Consider the following 20,076-nt stretch of genomic DNA (forward strand, 5'->3'; position numbering starts at 1 on the left):
GTGATATGCCTGTAGTTTAAGATATAAAAAGGTATAAAAAGTTAAGTTAAAGTAATTTATTAATTTGAAAGATATAGTTTGGAGAAATATATGTTATATTGATAAAAGCGCTATTTTTCATTAGTTATGAAATGGCGGATGAATAGTTGCATAGTTAATAAACAGTATAAACTCCTGTTGAGCCAGCACTTAATCAACAGCTTAATTATTGGGCAATTATAATATATAATATTTCAAACTGCCACCGGCAACTTAAGACTGGGTTGGGGTAACTGATGTTACTCTATGTTTAAGTCGTGCATTCGACCTTTTACATCGAGGATAAAGATATACAAAAAAATAATAATAATATTGTTGTGTCGATATTAAATATTTAAATTCTATTTTGGAAACACTGAAACTCACAAATTTTTTTTTTTGCATTTATCATGCGGACAAAATAGCGGTCAGAAACTAAATAAACAATCGGACAGTTTTCAGTTTTGCCAGACAGTTAAATCCTCTTGTATAAAACTATTTATATTATATGTTATATTTAAAGCCAGTCACTTCAGCCAAGACACTTTGGCTTAAAGACTATTATAAAAATAAATAAATTTTAATTACTTTTACAACCAAAATGTTATAATCTGATAATGATTAAATATATTTAGATTCTAGGTGATTTAAAATGGTTAAGGAACAATACAGAGAAGCTGATGTCGCCAAGAAAATCAGCAAAGTCTGTTTCGGGGTTCAAACCGCTCAACAAATGCGGCAATATTCACATATACATTGTGTAAGCAAGAACTTATACACCCCAGATTTTACCCATACTTCGGTTGAGTATGGGGTCTTAGATCGGAAAATGGGGACCAGTCAGAAGGACAAGAATTGTGACACTTGCGGCAAAGCCCTGGCAGACTGTGTTGGACACTACGGTCATATAGATCTAGAATTACCGTGCTTTCACGCTGGATATTTTAAAGCAACGATTACAATTTTACAAATGATTTGTAAGTCTTGTAGCCGAGTGTTGTTGACAGAAGATGAGAAACATAAATATCAGGACACTTTAAAACGACCGGGTTTAACTTACTTACAACTTCGTTCGTTGCGTAAAAAAATCAACACTCAAACACGTAAATGTCGGTCTTGTTATTACTGCTCTGAGATGAACGGAGCTGTAAAGAAATGTGGTTTGATGAAAGTTGTTCACGAAAAATATAAAAATTATTTGAAGAAAGTTGACAGGCCGGAGATTGCCGAGTTTTATCGGTCTTTCGACCTCGCTGTGAAGTACAACAAAGATCTAGAATCGATTGTTAACAGAGCACAAGAAGATTTAAATCCTCTCATTGTTCTCCAATTGTTCCGTAACATTCCGGATGAAGATATTCCATTGTTGATCATGAATGCTGAAGCAAGTCGGCCTGAGGACTTTATTTTAACTCGGATCATTGTTCCTCCATTGTGCATCCGACCTTCAGTTGTCACTGACCTTAAAACGGGGACAAACGAAGACGACCTCACCATGAAGTTAACCGAGATTATTTTTCTGAACGACGTGATCCAAAAACATCGAGCAACCGGAGCAAAGTCGCAGATGATCATGGAGGATTGGGACTTCCTGCAACTTCAGATAGCTCTCTACATCAACAGTGAATTATCAGGCATCCCGTTCAACATGAAACCTCAAAAACCGACTCGCGGGTTTGTGCAAAGGTTAAAAGGCAAGCAAGGTCGTTTCCGTGGTAACTTATCAGGTAAAAGGGTCGACTTTTCGGGGCGAACTGTTATCTCCCCCGACCCTAATCTTAGAATCGACCAAGTTGGTGTACCGGTTCATGTTGCAAAGGTTTTAACTTATCCCGAAAAAGTGACAAAAAGCAACATCAAACTAATGAGGAAACTTGTTATAAATGGATGCGATACTCATCCTGGAGCAAACTTTATACAACAACGACATAACAACATGAAGAAATTTCTAAAGTACGGAAATCGAACGAAAACAGCAAATGAACTAAGATACGGGGATATTATTGAAAGACATTTAATGGACGGCGATGTTTGTTTATTTAACCGACAACCTTCACTTCATAAGCTAAGCATCATGGCGCATTTTGCTAAAGTTGCGGACCATCGGACATTTCGATTTAACGAATGCGTCTGTAACCCTTACAATGCTGACTTCGACGGCGACGAAATGAATTTGCATCTTCCGCAAACAGAGGAAGCAAAAGCAGAAGCTTTATTCTTAATGGGGACGAAGAGTAACATGGTTACTCCTCGCAATGGTGAACCACTTATTGCAGCCATCCAGGATTTTATCACAGCAGGGTATTTACTTACACAGAAAGATGTTTTCTTCAACAGAGCACAAGCAGCAAGAATTATATGTTACATTGTCGCTTATGAAGATGTCAACACTGCCATTGATCTACCACCACCTGCTTTAATCAAACCTTGTACTTTATGGACAGGCAAACAAATATTTAGTTTAATTTTGAAACCAAATATACAATCTCCAGTTCTGGCTTGTTTAAGAGCAAAAGGAAAAGGATATTGTGGAAAAGGTGAGGAATTATGTTTCAACGATTCCTATGTTGTTATCTATAACTCTTGTTTATTAGCTGGTGCGATGGATAAATCTACACTGGGTGGAGGATCTAAGAACAACATTTTCTACGTTCTGTTAAGGGATTACGGTGAGCAAGTAGCTGCTAATGCAATGTGGAGATTAGCACGAATTTGTCCAATTTTTCTTAGCAACCGAGGTTTCTCTATCGGTATCGGTGATGTCACGCCAGGCGATGGATTATTAAAAGCAAAACATAATCTACTATCAGAGGGTTATAAGAAATGTGACGACCTTATCTTAGCCTTACATGAGGGTAAATTACCAGCACAACCAGGTTGTACTCCAGAAGAAACTTTAGAAGCTGTGATATTGAAAGAATTATCTGTTATTCGAGACTACGCTGGTAAAGCATGTCTGCGTGAACTCCACAGATCCAACACTCCACTTATAATGGCTGTGTGTGGGTCGAAAGGTTCGTTTATTAACATCTCGCAAATGATTGCATGTGTAGGACAACAAGCTATCAGTGGAAGTCGTGTCGCTAATGGATTTGAAGATCGATCGTTGCCACATTTTGAGCGGCATTCCAAGGACCCCGCTGCCAGAGGGTTTGTAGCAAATAGTTTCTACTCGGGGCTTACAGCGACCGAGTTTTTCTTCCACACGATGGGGGGAAGAGAAGGTTTGGTGGACACGGCTGTGAAGACGGCTGAGACCGGTTACATGCAACGTCGACTTGTAAAATCATTGGAGGATTTGTGTGGCCATTATGACCTCACAGTTAGGACATCGACTAAAGACGTTGTTCAGTTTGTGTATGGAGGTGACGGTCTCGATCCAACAGATATGGAGGGAAAAAATCGACCCGTTGATTTTACTAGAGTCCTCGGTGTGATTAAATGTAATTATCCATGTCTTAAAGAACCTCCATTAAGCAGTGCAAGTTTGGTTTCAATCACGGCAGCAATATTGTTAAAACATCAAAGTTTAAGCCAGGAATTTGCCAGCGAATTAAAAGAATTTATTCAAAAATTTGCCGATCAAGTGACAGAAACTCGCAAGCGCTACAACATAGATGATAGTGGCACCACTCAACCTCAGGTTTTATACCAACTTGAGCGTATAACATCGACTCAACTTGCAAAGTTTATCGAGACAGCATGTGCTAAATACATGAAATCGAGACTTGAACCGGGGACTGCAGTTGGTGCTTTATGTGCACAAAGTATTGGTGAGCCTGGCACTCAGATGACTCTGAAAACTTTTCATTTTGCGGGTGTTGCATCCATGAATGTGACACTAGGTGTGCCAAGGATCAAGGAAATTATCAACGCTTCGAAAAAGATCAGTACTCCGATAATATCAGCTCAGTTACAGAATGATTTTGATGCGGATGTTGCAAGGATTACAAAAGGAAGAATCGAGAAAACGACGCTAGGTGAGATCTGTTCATTGATGGAAGAAGTTTACCAACCCGATGATTGTTATATTCTTCTTAAACTTGACCTCCACAGATGCAGACTTCTTAAACTCGAGGTAAACGCTGAAACAGTTCGTTATAATCTCTGCACATCTCGTCTTCCTATCAAACCTCCACAAGTTGTAATCCAGAGTAAAGAAATTATTACAATCCATCCTAAACAGAACCCAAAACAAAGTCTCTACCATGTTATACAACTTCTGAAAGCTGCAATCCCCAAGGTTTTAGTTCAAGGATTACAAGAAGTCAGCAGGGCAGTGATTCACATCGACGAAGGAGCAACCAACAACGGGAAGGAAAAATATAAATTATTAGTCGAGGGAAATGATCTCAGAGGTGTGATGGCGACACCCGGTGTCCTCGGAATCAAGACAAAATCGAACAATATTGTCGAAGTTGAAAAATGTCTCGGTATTGAAGCGGCGCGGCAAGTTATAATCGACGAAGTCCACTACACTATGTCGAGCCATGGGATGAGCATTGATCACCGACATTTAATGTTACTCGCTGACCTTATGACCTACAAAGGAGAAGTGCTGGGTATTACCAGGTTTGGGTTGGCTAGAATGAAGGAAAGTGTTCTCATGTTGGCATCATTCGAGAAGACCTCTGATCATTTATTTGATGCTGCTTATTACGGGCAAAGTGATGTCATAACTGGGGTATCGGAGTGTATTATTATGGGGATACCAATGAGTATTGGGACTGGATTGTTTAAACTTCTGCATAAAAGTAAAAGAGAAAAAGTTGGACTAAAACGAAACTTAATATTTGATCAAGCAGAGTTACATTTAAACTTGGTGAATTAAATTTTTTTTTGGCAAGGTTATGGTGTTTATCAGGCTTTATAAAGGTGCTATTTAAACTAAGTTAATATTTATGTTTTTTTGGTTAAAAACCTTAAATTAGGTTATTAAATATGTTTAACAATTAAGTCTAAGTTCAAGACCTTTTTTAAGTTCAGTTTTTTCTTGAAATTAAGTTTCAAATTTTTTCATTATGGTACTTTAAACTGTATGTATTTATTTACTTAAATTTGTGCCAAATAAGGTTGTTATGCTTCTGTGTGTTCAGGAATTTCAAAATTATTATTAATTACAATCATGCAAAAGCAAACCTAATCATGTGATCATTTTATTAAATAATTAATTATCTTATTAGTGGTTCACCTGATTTGAATAATTAATTATTAAATATTTGCAGTTATGTTGGTTTAAAATTTTACTGCCTTTTAGTTTATTTTTAAAATGTTAAATTATTTTAAAAATTTCATTTTTTTTACAATTGTTGAACCTTATTTACTTATAAACAAACCTTCTGTGAATAACAATGCCCTTTGTCCACTGCCCTTGTTTGTAACAATCAATATTTAATATTTCAGATGAAGATTAATTAGGTTTTTAATATTTTTGTGAAATTAAAGAAGGAATGAAAAACCGAAAACATGGATGAGGTAATACTAATTAAAAAATAATTAATTGGTGTAATTAAAAAGTTTTGTATTTTTTATAAAATTTAATGTAAACAAAATATAATTTAAACCTAAAAAAAACTATAAATTTTGTTTAAATGATTTTGAATAATTTTTAGTTAATTTTTGTTAATTATTATTATTTTAGGTTAATGTCTCAAATGGAATTTATTGGGTTGCTGCAGTAGTTGGACTTGGGTTTTTGAGTTTCGGGATTTTAGGAGTTTTTTACGGACTTCTTTATATTGTTTGTTTCGTTGGAGGGTAAGCACTTTTAATACTTTTAACACTTATTTATCCTCGATGTGGGAAGGTAAAATATGTCACCTAAACATAGAGTAACGTCAGTTACCCCGATCCAGTCCCAAGTTGCCTTTGACAGTTTGGGATATTATAGATTATAATTGTCTGATAATTATACTACTGATTAAGTGTTGGGTTAGCAGGAGTTTATACCGTTTATAGTGCCTTACTTAGGGGCGCTACAGCATAAAAGCAGCGGGGATCGAACACAAAGCCTTATGAAGTGAGGCCATGTGTTCTTACCACCACACCAACACTAGTTAAATATAACACTATGGACTAAAACAAGGTGCAATAATATTAGTGGGAATTGAACCTAGAACCTCTCTGTAATGACACCAACCAATGTTACCCCTGTTGAGTTATGTGATTATAATATTTTAGTGGATTTATAACTTCTTGTGTTTTTGTATTGATTCAGTTTTATTGTTTATTATTTAGATTAATGTGGTTTTAAATTAGTGAGGAAAGATTAATGCTTATTATAAATAAATATTAATGACCTTAATTAATAATTAATGCTACTATGAATAATTTATTAAAATCAAAATTTTTTACCGACTGAATTTTCGGTTAAAATTGGAATTATTTAAAACTGAATTTAGGGTCAATAACTTTAATTAACCTAAAGTAACCTTTTATTATTGATAACATATTTCCTGTTTTTATTAATTGTTAATTTTTAGTAGTAAAATAAGATTAATTAATTGTAATAACAATTAGTTTGATGAATGGGAAAGTTGTAGAATCTAGAATCTATAGACAATTATAATATTATGATGTCATAATGCTTAAACACTTTAGCATCACAGAAATTGAAAACTTAATTTATGTAAAAAATATTTTTTATTAATTAATTATTTTCTAAATTTTTACAGAGTAATTGCAATCGTTTACGACAAAAGTAAAAGTGAGGTTGTGGCACATGCCGAGTATTTAAATGTGACTGTGGCACAAGGGACATACACAGTCACAACCCCTGTTTCACTTCCAATCAAATGTGGGATCGAAAAAGTAAAAATTATTTTTTTTATTTTCACAATTTTTTTTTATATTTTAGAATAAAAAATTAATTTTAAAATTTAAACTAATACACATTACCTATTTAAAACCTATGAAAAATGTTAAATAAAATACAAACAAAATATTTTTACAGGTTCTCGAAACAGATTATTTAAGCCGAGAGTTAAAAGCTGATAAAAGATTGACCGGATCTTCGAACATCGATGACAAAATACATGAGGTACGAGGTTTAAGTTTAAACTACACTTGTGATATTTATTTATCCTTGATGTGGGAAGGTTGACTTTACGACCTAAACATAGAGTAACATTTTTTACCCCGACCCAGTCTCGAGTTGAGTGGAGTTCATATCGTTTATAGTCTTTATTCAAGGGCTCTACAGCATGAGATCAGTGGAAATTGAACCTAAAACCATATGTAGTGTAGCAAGTGTTCTAAACACTAAATGCTTTCGGTTTTTATTTTATGTTAGGTCATTTTTGAACTAAAAATTAGTTGTGATCAATTAACAATAAGCGATTTAACAGTAACGGCCCAAACAGTAAAATTACAGACCATAAAGCAAGCATTTTGCTAATAATTTCTAATTAGAAATACTATAATATAAAAGCCATGGAGATTTAACCATTTTTAAACTTTATTTTTAGTGTTTGGAGTTCCTGTTGAGAGATTACGTTAAATATTGGTATAATGATTTATCCGATGATCCGGAGTTTCTTCATGACTTTAGAGTTACTTTGTATCATGTTATAAGGACTATAGCTATGAGGTAATCTCATTCATAAATTTTTAAATTTAGTTACCCCAACCCAGTCTCGAGTTGACTTTAACAATTTGAGATATTATAGATTATAATTGCCCAATAATTGAGCTGCTGATTAAGTGTTGGCTTAGTGGGAGTTTATTTTAATTATAACGCTTTACTCAAGGCTTTTACAGCACAAGAGCAGTGGGGATTAAATCCATGACCTCATGTGTGGTGTAGAAAGTGTTCCATACAGCATTTTAAAATGTGATAACAGCACTTTTTTATCTTTATCAAAGATAGCAAATTTTAACTTCTGTGACAGTATTAGCATATAAACTTAATATTTTAGGTGTAAAAGCATAGATTGGCAACCTTACTTAACCACAACTCTTGTAGATGATTTTGCTACCCATGTTAAACTATTTAGAAAAGCTGAGGAGAAAATCAACAAAATTGAGGTAAGTTTAAATTAATTGTTTTACTTGAATAATTTTATTTTGTTATTAGTATTGGTTTATATTACTAAAAAATATTTTACTTAAAAGACTAAAATTTAAAATTTACTAAAAATGTGGTTAACATTTTTTTAAATTAAAAACTTTATAAATTGGTGAAATTATATTGTAAATTCTGATTTGAAACTAACTAATATAGACTAGTGTTAACACACATAAATTTCCATTGGCATATACTAACATAGCACAATCCTTATCCATAATGATACATTTTTTACAATTTGTAGTCTCAAAATCAGTCTGATATTTGATATAAAACAATACACTACCTAATTAAACAAATAATAAAGCAAAACTTGTTCTTTAGCAGTTTTAGAATATTATAGATTATAATTGGTTGATAATTATGCTGCTGGTTAAGTGTTGGGTCAGCAGAAGTTCATATTGTTTATATTGCCTTACTCAAGGGCGCTACAGCATGAAAGCAGTGGGGATCGAACCTCGGACCTAAAGCTTTATATTTGTAGTAAATCTTTATTTTGTCAGGAGGTTTTAAAGTCATGGAACCAGCGCGTTAATAGCATTCAGGTTTCGAACGCTTTTCGCATGTTTTTATTTTGCAAGTTAAACTTTAATAAGTTAATCATAAAGAATATTTAAATTAGGTTTATGGTTATTTTTGTGTGTTATAGTTTAAAAAATTAATTTAATAAATGTTATTTTTGTTCAGGGTAATATTTTGCAAAAATTGCAATAATTTTAAAATCCCTTTTTATTTGAATATTACTTGCAAAGGTTAATAAATTCTAGAATTCTAGTAAGACTTGTGTTTCTTAAACATAGAAATCAATATCTTCCTTCAACTTAATTTATTTTTAATGGATTTGAGTAGATCGAGTGAATCAATAAATTGTTTCCAATTAAATGAAATATTGATTATTTTTGGTTTAAATGTTTTTGGTAAAAAAAATGGCATTTTTGGTAAAATTTGTTGCTTTAGGTTTATTTAAAATTATTTAAATAAAGATTTAAAATTGTTTTTTTAGTTTGTTTCAAGTAAATATTAAATTATGATATCACCATATTTTGAGGTTATTTTTGGTAAATTGTTTTTTCTTAATTTAGTGTTTTTTAATTATTGGTTTCCAAGTTATAATGATTTTAATGTTTCAGAAATTGCCATATTGTTGTAAAGGAAGTTGTTAAACTTAATTACTTGTATTCTAGCTTTTTTATTAAAAATTAAATTGGAATTATAATTGTTTTTGATAACAGTATTTTTGAAATATTTTTTTGAATTTTTTGCAAAGTTAAAAAGATAATATATTTTTTGAAATGAATTTTGCAATTAATTTAACAAAGCATTTTTTAAGCTTAATAATATTTAATAGTCAGGTTTTATTTTTTTAAAATTAGTTAATTGCCTGCTCCTAGTTATTCCATTTTATTTGGTTACTTTTAAAATGCTTGTAATAATGTTTTTAATTTACCAGCACACCACAAGTGGCAGTTTTTTTATTTTATTTTTCTAAATTTATTCCATATTATAAACTATTTATCTAATACATATCATGTTAATATAATAAGTTACATAACAATAAACCATTATTCAAACAATAATGTTTAAACAAATACCCATTATCCCATAAATAACACATCATAAACTCAACTTTATTTCTTTATCAGCATTTATTTTTAAAACATTTTTTCAGCCATATTTTTAGTTTTTTTGTTTAATTATCATCTTCATTTATTATTTGCATTTAAACTTAGTTTTATTATTTAACTTATTAAAATAACTAATTAATAATAACTTTTTATAAAAACATAATAAATTAACGAACTCATTTAAAAAAAAAATTTTTATATTTTTAGTCGTCAAAAATAAATTAACGAGAAATTAATTAATTATAGAATAACGAAGAATCTGACGATAATGCGAACACGAACCAAAACCACAATCATTTCGGGGATAATATCAATGATAAAGTAAAAACTTAATAATAATAATATTTCAAAGATATAGGTTATGTTGTTTATAATGAATCATAATCCTATACTTTATATATTACTGAATTAGAATTGTAAACAATATGAATATATTATTATTAAGTCAGGGTTATATTTATTTTAATTTGTTAGTTTTTAAAGTTTTTGTAATTTAATCTGCAGCGTGATATAGTGGTAAGAATACTTTGTTTTACTACAAGAGATCCTGGGTTCAATCCCCACTGCTCTCATGCTGTAGTGCCCTTGAGTAAGGTGCTATAAAATCAGCAGCATAATTATCGGGCAATTATAATTAATAGTATTCAAAACTGCTAAAGTCAACTTGAGACTGGGTCGGAGTAACTGATGTTACTCTATGTTTAAGTCGCGCATTCGACCTTCCAACATTAGGGATAAATTAAAAAAATACAAAATAATTTTTTCTATTTCAGGAATCATCAAATATATTGGATTTATATTTTCAATATGAATTAAAAATTGAAAATGTTTGTCGGGAGTTGGTGGCATGTGATGTTAAGAAACAATGTGAATTTCTACAGGTAACATCTTTTTAAGAGTTAATTAACGTTTAATTAATAATTTATAATATGGTTACCTTAAAATAATTGTGTTAATTTTGATGTTGTTTTGTTATTTTAAAAAGTTGTTTTTTTTTTAGTATTTTTAGAAAACACTGAAATATATTTAATTGTTAGTCAAATTTTTAAAAATTTATTATCAAATAAATTAAAACTTTATTTTTAGGATATTTGCGAAGTTTTAATTTATCTGCTTCTCCCGAAAGAAGATTTTCTATGCAGACCTCTCAAGCATCTGTTAAGGGTAAGCTCACTTATTTCAACTTTTATTCAAGTTATATTGTTAACCTTGTGATATTGTCTCATTAGCAACGTTTCTAACTGAGTTTGGACCTTTAAGGAAGTAAATTCAGTTGGAATCGAAGTTAGGACCTCAGGTTAACTTCCTATATTAGAAGCAGTAGTCGAAATCAAACGCAGGAGCTTAGATTTTCTACTCAAGATAGTTATAACATTTGGAATCAAACTTAGGACTACAGGTTTACTGCTTACCTTAGAGAATGGCAACAGTGGGAATCAAACCCTGGTGTTTTGGTTAACTACTAACGAAGTTGTATCCATGGAAATCGAACACAATGCGAATCAAACCCATAATTTCAAGATGACTGATTAATATAATTACCTTTCTTTGTATTCTATAAAATTTACACAATTAAAACTTACACTATTAAGTTTCACACAAACTGCAGATATTTATATTTGTTATAGTTCCTGTTGTAAAACTTTAACCTTGTTGTTTAGGAGATTATGGTGCATGGGATGTTTTTACCTTTGTTCAACTTATACAGCAACCCCGACTACCTCAACCAATATATTAACTGGCTTGTAAGTTGTATTTTAATATTAATTACATCAACAAATTGGTGTTGTTATTTTCCTAATACAAATTATTTAAATTGTTGTCATAAATAGTGTTTAAAAATTAATTTTAAAAAAATAATTTAAATTTTGTGACAAATATTTTAAAATTTTTCGCTAAACTTCATATTTTCCCTCTAAAATTCCCCTTATTATGACATCACAGATCAGTGATAATTGTGTAACAAGTGAGTGGTTCTTGATGGTGTTAAGGCAGAGTAAAGAGGTGGAGGAGCTACAGAGTGTGAGTGAGAAAGCTCAGGAGGACATCACGAGGATCAGATCAAAGGACACAGTGGGAGACGGTAAGTTGAATATTCTGTGAGTAATTTCTATGTTCATCTTCAAGCCTAAAAAGTAAAGTCACATTTGTTACCCTTACCCAGTCTTCCTATTGGACCCTAAGCCATGAAAGCAGTGGGAATTGAACCCAGAGTCTACTGTGGTGAATTCAAGTATTTTGACCAATATTAAAGGCTAACTTTATGACCTTAACATAAACCGAATTTGTTACCCTGACCCAGTCTCAGGTTGTCTTTAGCAGTTTGGAATATTATTGATTATAATTGTCCGATAATTAAACTGCTGATTAATTATTGGCTAAGCAGGAGTTCTATTTAAAGTGATTTACTCAAGAATGCTACAGCATGGAAGCAGTAGGAATCAAAGCCAGAATCTTAAAAAGTGACGCCAAGTGTTTTACCCAATATTGACTAATGACAAGGGTCAACTTCACAGTCTAAACATAGAGTAACATTTGTTACCCCAACCCAGTGTTACTTATAAATGTTCGATAATTAATTTGTCGTTTTTTTTTTAAGCTTGCTAGTATTGCTAGCTATTTAAGAACTCTACAATATGTAAAGCGGTGAGGATCGAACCTTAGACCTCATGTTACAGTATTATACTACTTAACACCTTACTTACAAATTTAACATATTTTTAGTTTTATTTTCAAATAACCTTTTTCACAGACCTAACAGTGAAGCAACAGTTAAGTAGTATGAGATATGTGAAACAATTATGCGACCAGCAAATAAGGAAACATCATGAAGGGTTTGAGGATGCAAACTCTTATAATGAACTTGTGAGTCATTTACTCAAGTATATTACTCTGTTACTAATCTTAAACTTTGTCATAATATTTCAACAGATTATGCTTAAGCTAACTTTACTTATTACTTATTATAATATTACCTGTTAGTACCCTGCTCTATAGTCTGCATTTTAATTGTTGTAATATGGTCACAACTCTCAACTAATATTTGCCAGTGATAATTTACCCGCGCACCACAAATGGCAGTTTTATTTATTTTATAGGCTTATAATCCACTGAGCTCTGTTATATATGTACCCATACCGGGATTTTTTGTATGCTTCAAGTTATTATTATTGGGTTGACCTTGTTATTAATAAGTGTTGTAACTTTACTTATAGAAGGAACTGGAAGGTTACCAGACAGAGAAAACAAAGTTGTACAATCTTCCACTCAGCATGGTATTAAGAAACAACATCGCTCTCCAAATGTTTATTGGTAAGTGGAATTATAAAACAAATTTAGTTGTTTAATTAACTTTAACATGTTGTTATATTTTAAACATTTTTTTCCACTTATTGTCAAAAAAAAGCTGCATTTTTACCCTATTAATTGCCATTACTTTTAATTTTGTTATATGATTGCAACTAATATTTGCCTGTGGTAAATTACCTGTGCACCACAAACGGCAATGTTTAAGGCCTATAGTTTTTGACATATAAACCTCCATTACCTGTGGATAATATTGATTGAATGTTTATTCTTTCACAATAAAAGTAATTAGGGCACAAATCTTGTTATGTGGTATACCGGTGATGGCATCGGATTACGAGCCCAAAGGTTTCGAGTTCGAGTTACACTAATGCCACACTATTTGCCCTTGAGCCCTAGAGTTTATAGTTAGCTTAAACAAGTCACAACAGCACGCTCTTTTCCACATAAAATACAAAAATCTGTCACTTTTAAGTAAAGTAAGGGAACGAAATATTAATTAGTCTTCTCTTACTATTTCATAGCATACAATTATTTAATTAATATTTAATTAAATCTTAATAAACCATGTTTAGAATATATGCAGTCGGTCAATGGACAAGCTCATTTATTTTTCTGGTTAACAGTGGATGGATACCGAGCCTCCGCTGAACAACAAATCAATGAAGTTAAAGTTCAACAACTACAAGGTTCAAATTTTATATTTGAGTTTTAATCAGGGGGGTTTAAGTTCGATCCTTACTGCTTCCATGTTAGAGTGTTCCAGTGTAAAGGCTCTAGCATTATGTCAACTTTGGGAGTTAAAAATGGTCATAAGTATTAAGAACACTTGGCTTCACTAAATAAAGTTCTGGGTTTGAATCCCACTGCTTTCTTTCAGTAAGGCGCTATAAACGGAATAAACTCCTGCTGATCCAGCACTTAATCAGCAGCATAATTATCATGCAATTATAATTTATAATATCCCAAACTGTTAAAGGCAACTTGAGACTGGGTCGGAGTAAACTAATGTTACTTTATGTCGTGAAGTTGACCTTTCAACATTGGGGATAAATAAGTGTAAAAAAAATAATTCATTTAGTAAATGACTTTCATTTTAAATTATTTTACTAAAAAAAACTTTTATTGTTAAACTAACTAAAGCTCAAAGGTATTGTTCTATATTCTTATATTTTATCAATTTGCCTTTAAAAGTATTAGGCACCACAAATGGCATGATAACTTCATACAGGGTGTAAGGGCAAAATTGAAGTTACTGTGGGGTTAGCCCACCACTGCTTGTTATCACTTGTTTGATATATTTATACTTAAGTCTGGTTTGCCTAGCCCATATCAGCAACTTTTATTGGTATTGTAAGGTGGTTAGAACACTTGATCTGCTTGCTACATGAGGCTTGATCCCTATTGCTCTCATGCTGGCACCCTTGAGTAAGATGCTATAAACAGTAGCACTTAATCAGCAGCTTAATTATTAGGCAATTTTAATCAACAATATCCCAAACTGGCAAACCCTGTGATCTTACCTTTCTTAAAGATAATTAACTAATTAACTGATTATTTTAGGTTCACTTCATGGCACTCCTAATATGGAAATGTTGCGAGCGATCGGTCACAATATTTATGACCAATATCTCGGCAAACATGTAAGTTTAATGACAACATGATTATGACATCACAGTCACAACATGATTATGACATCACAACATGATTATGACATCACATTCACAACATGATTATGACATCACAATCACAACATGATAATGACATCACAGTAACAACTTGCTAATGAGATCACAGTCACAACATGATTATGACATCACAGTCACAACATGATTATGACATCACAGTAACAACATGATTATTACATCACAATCACAACATGATTATGACATTATAATATTAAATTTAGGCTGAACCACGAGTTGTACTTAATGCTGAAGTGGACAAAAGACTGCGGAAGAAGTTGGATGCTGGGGAACCTTCTCCTTATTTATTCGATGAGATCCAGAAAATGGTGAATATAATAAACATAAAAGCTAGTTAGTGGTTAGGAAATTTACTTTTAAATGTTCTGATATATTTAAGATGTTGAAAGTCTGAATTCATACCTTTATTATGGTATTTTGATTATTATCCTGACCAATTTTGAGTTGGCGACTTCACAGCCTAAACATAGAGTAACATCAGTTATCCTGACCCAGTCTCAAGTTGACTTTGTTTGGGATATTATAAATTATAATTGCCCGATAATTAAGCTGCTGATTAAGTGCCGGCTTAGCAGGAGTTTATACCGTTTATACCACCTTACTCAAGGGTGCTGCAGCATGAGAGCAGTGGGGATTGAACCCCAAACTAAGCTTATACAACTACTACCTAACTATTAACATTTTCAGGTGTTTCAAACAATGTTGAAGGATGAACGGTTGTACCCAGCTTTCAGGTCTAGTCCTCTCTACCTTAAATTATTGGCTGAGTTGGATCTTTTAAGGGAATCAAGTTTAACTTCTGGTGACACTAATGGTTCAATCTCTAATTCAGTAAGTTAAAAAAATAAAAATATAAAAACTTTTTTTCTGTATCACCTCAAGGTAATTGGAATATTTGAAAAAGGTATGTTCCTGTGACGTGTTTAAGCTATCTGTAAACACTGGGCTTATGGGTGAACAGTGTGGGATTGATGGGGCTCAAACCCGAAACCTTTTGGCTCGTAATTCAATAATAAAAATAGTTTTTAAATTAAACTTTATCAAAAAAACTTTAAAAAAAGTTTCTAAAAAAACACTTTTTTTTAGTCTCTAGATGGCATGCAAGAGCAAGATGTGGAGGAACCTTACAAGTTAACAGCTGTGATCACACAAACTGGTGAGTGCATTGTTGTAGGACAACTACAGTCTAAAGTCATTAAGATGTATTAATATAAAGTTGTCCTTCTACATTAAGGATAAAAATAATCTAACACAACTATAAACAGAGGCACAAGATGATGCTTAAAAACTTGGTCTTCCCACACTAAAACATTAAGAAACATTTTTTAAATTAAGTTCATTGAAAATTTCTATATTATAGAGCTTAATGGGCTTGTAATGTTTACATATGTTCAATTTAACTAACTGTTGTTTGTGGTGTGCAGGTAGATTATCACGGGCAAATATTAGTTGCAAATTGCGACTATGTTATGACAATTAAAATGCGGCCCAAAGGCAGGGCAAATAAGCTAGTGTTTATAATGGGGCTAAGTAGACGTTATTTTTTATTATATGTTTATAGTTCCTAAAAAAATAAAAACTGTTACTTGTGGTGAGAAGGCAAATTTTTGTTGCGACTATATTATAACGACAATCAAATTAATGTTTGATGAATAAAAACAGACACGCTATAAGGCAAAAGCAGAACCTTATTGTAAAAAACCTTTTATTTATATTGTTACAGGAATATGCACTGAGCATGGGAAAACTTATGCTTTGTACGCAATCACAGTGACGAGACATTGGGGGAGCGGGAAGCAGGAGGCTTGGGACACTTTTAGGAGGTATCGGGAGTTCTCTGATCTTCATCTCAGTCTTAAGGAAAATGTGAGTTTCATGTATCTTGGATTACTGACATTTTACTAAAAATGTAGGCTTGAAAATGTCATTTCACTGGCAATAGGACTTTTTTCTATTAACCTATATTTACCCCATTAACCCCTATTTACCCCATTAACCCTATTTACCCTATTTACCCTAACTTCTTCTGGGAAATACCCTTTAATTTTCATAAAATTTTAACTCAAATTTGATAAATTTTGTTTTTTTAATTTTTCACATAATTTATTCTCAATCGTAGTAGACACTTTAAACAATAATTTCCCACACAGGGTAGCAACTTATCGAACACAAAACTCCCCGGCAAAACTTTCTTCAAAGATCTAAAAGAAGATTTTTTAGAGAAACGAAGATTTGAGTTAAACAACTATCTTCATAGTATACTAACTATGGATCATGGTAGTAAGGCGATGGAATGTCTTCACACTTTTCTTGACAATAAAGCGTATCAGAGAAACTCTAAAACTTTTGCTAGGAAGGTGAGTGATGTAAAAGTGCTTTTCTCATTTTTGTATAAGGCTTATCTTTCTTAGTTTGGTTTTTACTTCTTTTATGCTGAGTTTATGGTGCTACTGGCTTAAAAATAACAGGTATAATTTACCAGCAACATTGTGTAGTGGTAAGAACACTTCACTACATGGGGTCTTGGGTTTGATTCTTATTGTACTCATGCTGTAGCGCCCTAGAGTAAGGTGCTATAAACGGTATGAACTCCTGTTGAGCCAGCACTTAATCAGCAGCATAATTATCGGGCAATTATAATCTATAATATCCCAAACTGCTAAAGGCAACTCAAGACTGGGTCAGAGTAACTGATGTTACTCTATGTTTAGAATGTTTAGTCTTATCACATTGAGGATAAACTAAAAATCTTATTTTCACACAGGTTGATACAATGATGAGAACTTCAGTTCGTAGTATGACAAACTTTGTCCAACAGGCGCCAGACAACTTCATTGACGGAATTCAAAAAGCGTCCGACAGGATGTCAGATGGCATTCAAAAGATCTCTGACAAATTGCCAGGGGAGAGGAAAGATTCAACTGACGACGTACAAATGGAATATAATGTAAGTCTGACATTCTGACATTATATTTTTTAAATAAAAAACCAGCAGCATCGTGACAGATTAATTATTAAGCAATTATATTAAACTATATCTCAAACTTAATACACTTAACGACATAGGGTCCTGAGTTTGATTTCCACTGCTCTCATGCTGTAGCGCCCTTAAGTGAGGCACTATAATTGGTATGAACTTCTGCTAAGCCATCACTTAATCAGCAGCAAAATTATCGAGCAATTATAATTAATTATATCCCAAACTGCCACAGTCAACTCGAGACTGGGTTGGGGTAACTGATGTTACCCTATGTTTAAGTCGCACATTCGACTTTCCCACATCGAGGATAAATAATTTTATTTTTTAACTTTAGATTGACAACAACATTCCTCTTGGAATTCTTCTTCTTCTCATGGACGAAGTTTTTGATCTTAAGCAGAGAAACCAGTGGTTACGTCGCCAACTAGTGACTGTACTTCAACAAATTGTCCGAGCAATTTTCGGGGATCGAATGAATAAGAAAATTGTGGATTATGTTGACAACGCTGTGTCAGCTGAACAGGTAATTCTAATATCTTTATCCTCGATGTGGGATGGTCGACTTTACAACCAAAACATAGAGTAACATCAGTTACCCTGACTCAGTCTCGAGTTGCCTATGGCAGTTTGGGATATTAAAGATTATAATTGCCCGATATTTATGCTTCTGATTAAGTGCTGGCTCAGCAGAAGTTCATATTGTTTATAACGCCTTACTTAATGGAACTACAGCATAAGAGCAGTGGGAATCAAACTCAGGACGTCATGTAGTAAAAATGATTAACTTGTTAAGAGAAAACATGTTAGTAATTTTATAAAAAAATAGATATTTAAATTTAAAATTTTATTTTCACTCAGGTTGGTGAATATATTCAAAGATTTTGTGAAGCTTTCTGGCCCGGTGGAGTATTAGCTGAGGTACTTCCCCCTCGGGATTCCCCTGCTGTTATGAGAACTCGAGTGCTCACTAAAACTAAACTGCATGGAGTTATACCAGGTGCCACTAAAAAAAATAAATAAAATTAAATAAATCTTTTAAAAATTTAAGTTGAATTATTTTTTTTTATTTTTCCAATTTTTTTAGCTTTTTAAAATATTTTTGGATTTAATTTTTTTTAAATTAATCGCAGACGAACTCCGCCCCCTAGTGGGAAATGAGACAAGTGGACGAGGGATGACTCGGATGTTTGAGATGACTCAGCATCCTCAACTCAACCAGAGATTCTGTTATGTTTTGTTGGAGGGAGTGCTCAATAAAGTCTTCCCAGAGAACAGGTTTGAGATTACTTTTATTTAGTGATCATACTGTTATTAACTTTGACCTTATTTTATTGACCTTGGGAAAGTTAACCTCACAACCTAAACATAAAGTAACATCAGTTACCCCGATCCAGTCTTGAGTTGACTTTGGCAGTTTGGGATATTATAGATTAATAATTGCCCAGTAATTATGCTGCTGGTTAAGTGCTGGCTCAGCAGGAGTTCATACAGTTTAGTTAGAGCACCTTACTCGAGGGCGCTACAGCAGGAGATCAGTGGGGATCAAACTCACGGCCTAACTTCCTTAAAATAATTTTTTTATTTTATTTTTTTCGATGTTTTTATCAAGTTATTTCTTGTAAAAATTTTTCCAATTTTGATGAAATTTTTTTTTAGATTTTCTGAATTATTTGAAAAATTTCATTCCAATTCTCCCAAGATGCGATCACTCAAGCGCGAACAAATGTCGTCACGTGACAAACTTAAACCCAATCAGAAGTCTTTAAAACGAGAACAAAAAAGAAAAAGTTTTAAGAACAATATTTCCAATTTAAGCAGCAGAAAATAGGCCATCTAGCGGTAGTTACACACTCAACTATCTAACCACACGGGGCAGGCAAGAGTTTAATACTTGTTCCCAAATAGTGGTGGTTCTGACGTCACTGTAAACTGTATTGTTACGCATAAGTGCAATGTTTTATAATTTGATCTGTATTTATGTTATTGCAGTAAATTTTAAGAAATTGAACTCGATTAATCTTTTTGATTTTGCCAGATATGACGTCATAGTAGATTAAACAAACTTGTGATTGTTACGTAACACTGTAAAAGTTCTTATATTTATGTAATTTCGAGATTTTTTGTTTTTGGGATTTTTGTAATTGTTATAATCAGCATTGTTAAGATGTTATTTTGTTTAAACAATGGAAAGAACAATGGGGAACAATGTTCATTGTTTGTTTTAAGAAAACTTTGTTTTGTGATCGTTCGTGCAATATTTTACACAATTTATGACGTCACAAATAAAAAGCACTGTGAGCAACTTTTAAGTTTTTATTTTCTACTTTTGAAAGTTTTCTTAAATTTATCTTATTCGTGATGAAACGGGCGAAAATT

At 32.5% G+C, this 20,076-nt stretch overlaps 2 protein-coding genes across 4 annotated transcripts; both read left to right on the top strand.

Annotated features, from left to right (window-relative positions):
- Positions 1–658: 658 nt before the first annotated feature.
- LOC145758893 (DNA-directed RNA polymerase III subunit RPC1-like) lies at positions 659–5,414 on the top strand. Of its 3 annotated transcripts, none has more exons than XM_082572582.1 (2): positions 659–2,555; positions 2,613–5,414. In XM_082572582.1, the coding sequence occupies exons 1-2, from the start codon at positions 671–673 to the stop codon at positions 4,847–4,849; spliced, it is 4,122 nt and encodes a 1,373-aa protein (XP_082428708.1). In that variant the 5' UTR covers positions 659–670; the 3' UTR covers positions 4,850–5,414. The 3 variants fall into 3 exon arrangements, with proteins under 3 accessions (XP_082428708.1, XP_082428709.1, XP_082428707.1); XM_082572583.1 differs by having other exon boundaries at positions 659–3,998; positions 4,075–4,246; XM_082572581.1 differs by having other exon boundaries at positions 659–5,414.
- An 8-nt stretch (positions 5,415–5,422) lies between these two features.
- LOC145758894 (sorting nexin-13-like) lies at positions 5,423–19,984 on the top strand. Its single transcript, XM_082572584.1, has 26 exons — positions 5,423–5,493; positions 5,660–5,775; positions 6,693–6,828; positions 6,971–7,057; positions 7,485–7,606; positions 7,935–8,043; positions 8,587–8,628; positions 9,955–10,029; positions 10,482–10,589; positions 10,795–10,872; positions 11,370–11,453; positions 11,653–11,791; positions 12,461–12,573; positions 12,924–13,020; positions 13,590–13,703; positions 14,578–14,657; positions 14,924–15,028; positions 15,408–15,551; positions 15,807–15,876; positions 16,444–16,586; positions 16,871–17,077; positions 17,485–17,667; positions 18,035–18,223; positions 18,559–18,697; positions 18,831–18,975; positions 19,357–19,984. The coding sequence occupies exons 1-26, from the start codon at positions 5,485–5,487 to the stop codon at positions 19,526–19,528; spliced, it is 3,006 nt and encodes a 1,001-aa protein (XP_082428710.1). The 5' UTR covers positions 5,423–5,484; the 3' UTR covers positions 19,529–19,984.
- Positions 19,985–20,076: the final 92 nt, after the last annotated feature.

Source organism: Corella eumyota, chromosome 7 (genome assembly GCF_963082875.1).
Source record: "Corella eumyota chromosome 7, kaCorEumy4.1, whole genome shotgun sequence".
Classification (NCBI taxonomy): domain Eukaryota; kingdom Metazoa; phylum Chordata; class Ascidiacea; order Phlebobranchia; family Corellidae; genus Corella; species Corella eumyota.

Bases quoted from the DNA above. Each gene is read 5' to 3' on its own strand.
- LOC145758893 (XM_082572581.1), top strand. From the start codon at position 671: ATGGTTAAGGAACAATACAGAGAAGCTGATGTCGCCAAGAAAATCAGC.
- LOC145758894 (XM_082572584.1), top strand. The intron at 8,044-8,586 runs GTAAGTTTAAAT...TTATTTTGTCAG, and splicing joins AGAAAATCAACAAAATTGAG to GAGGTTTTAAAGTCATGGAA. The intron at 11,454-11,652 runs GTAAGTTGTATT...ATGACATCACAG, and splicing joins ACCAATATATTAACTGGCTT to ATCAGTGATAATTGTGTAAC.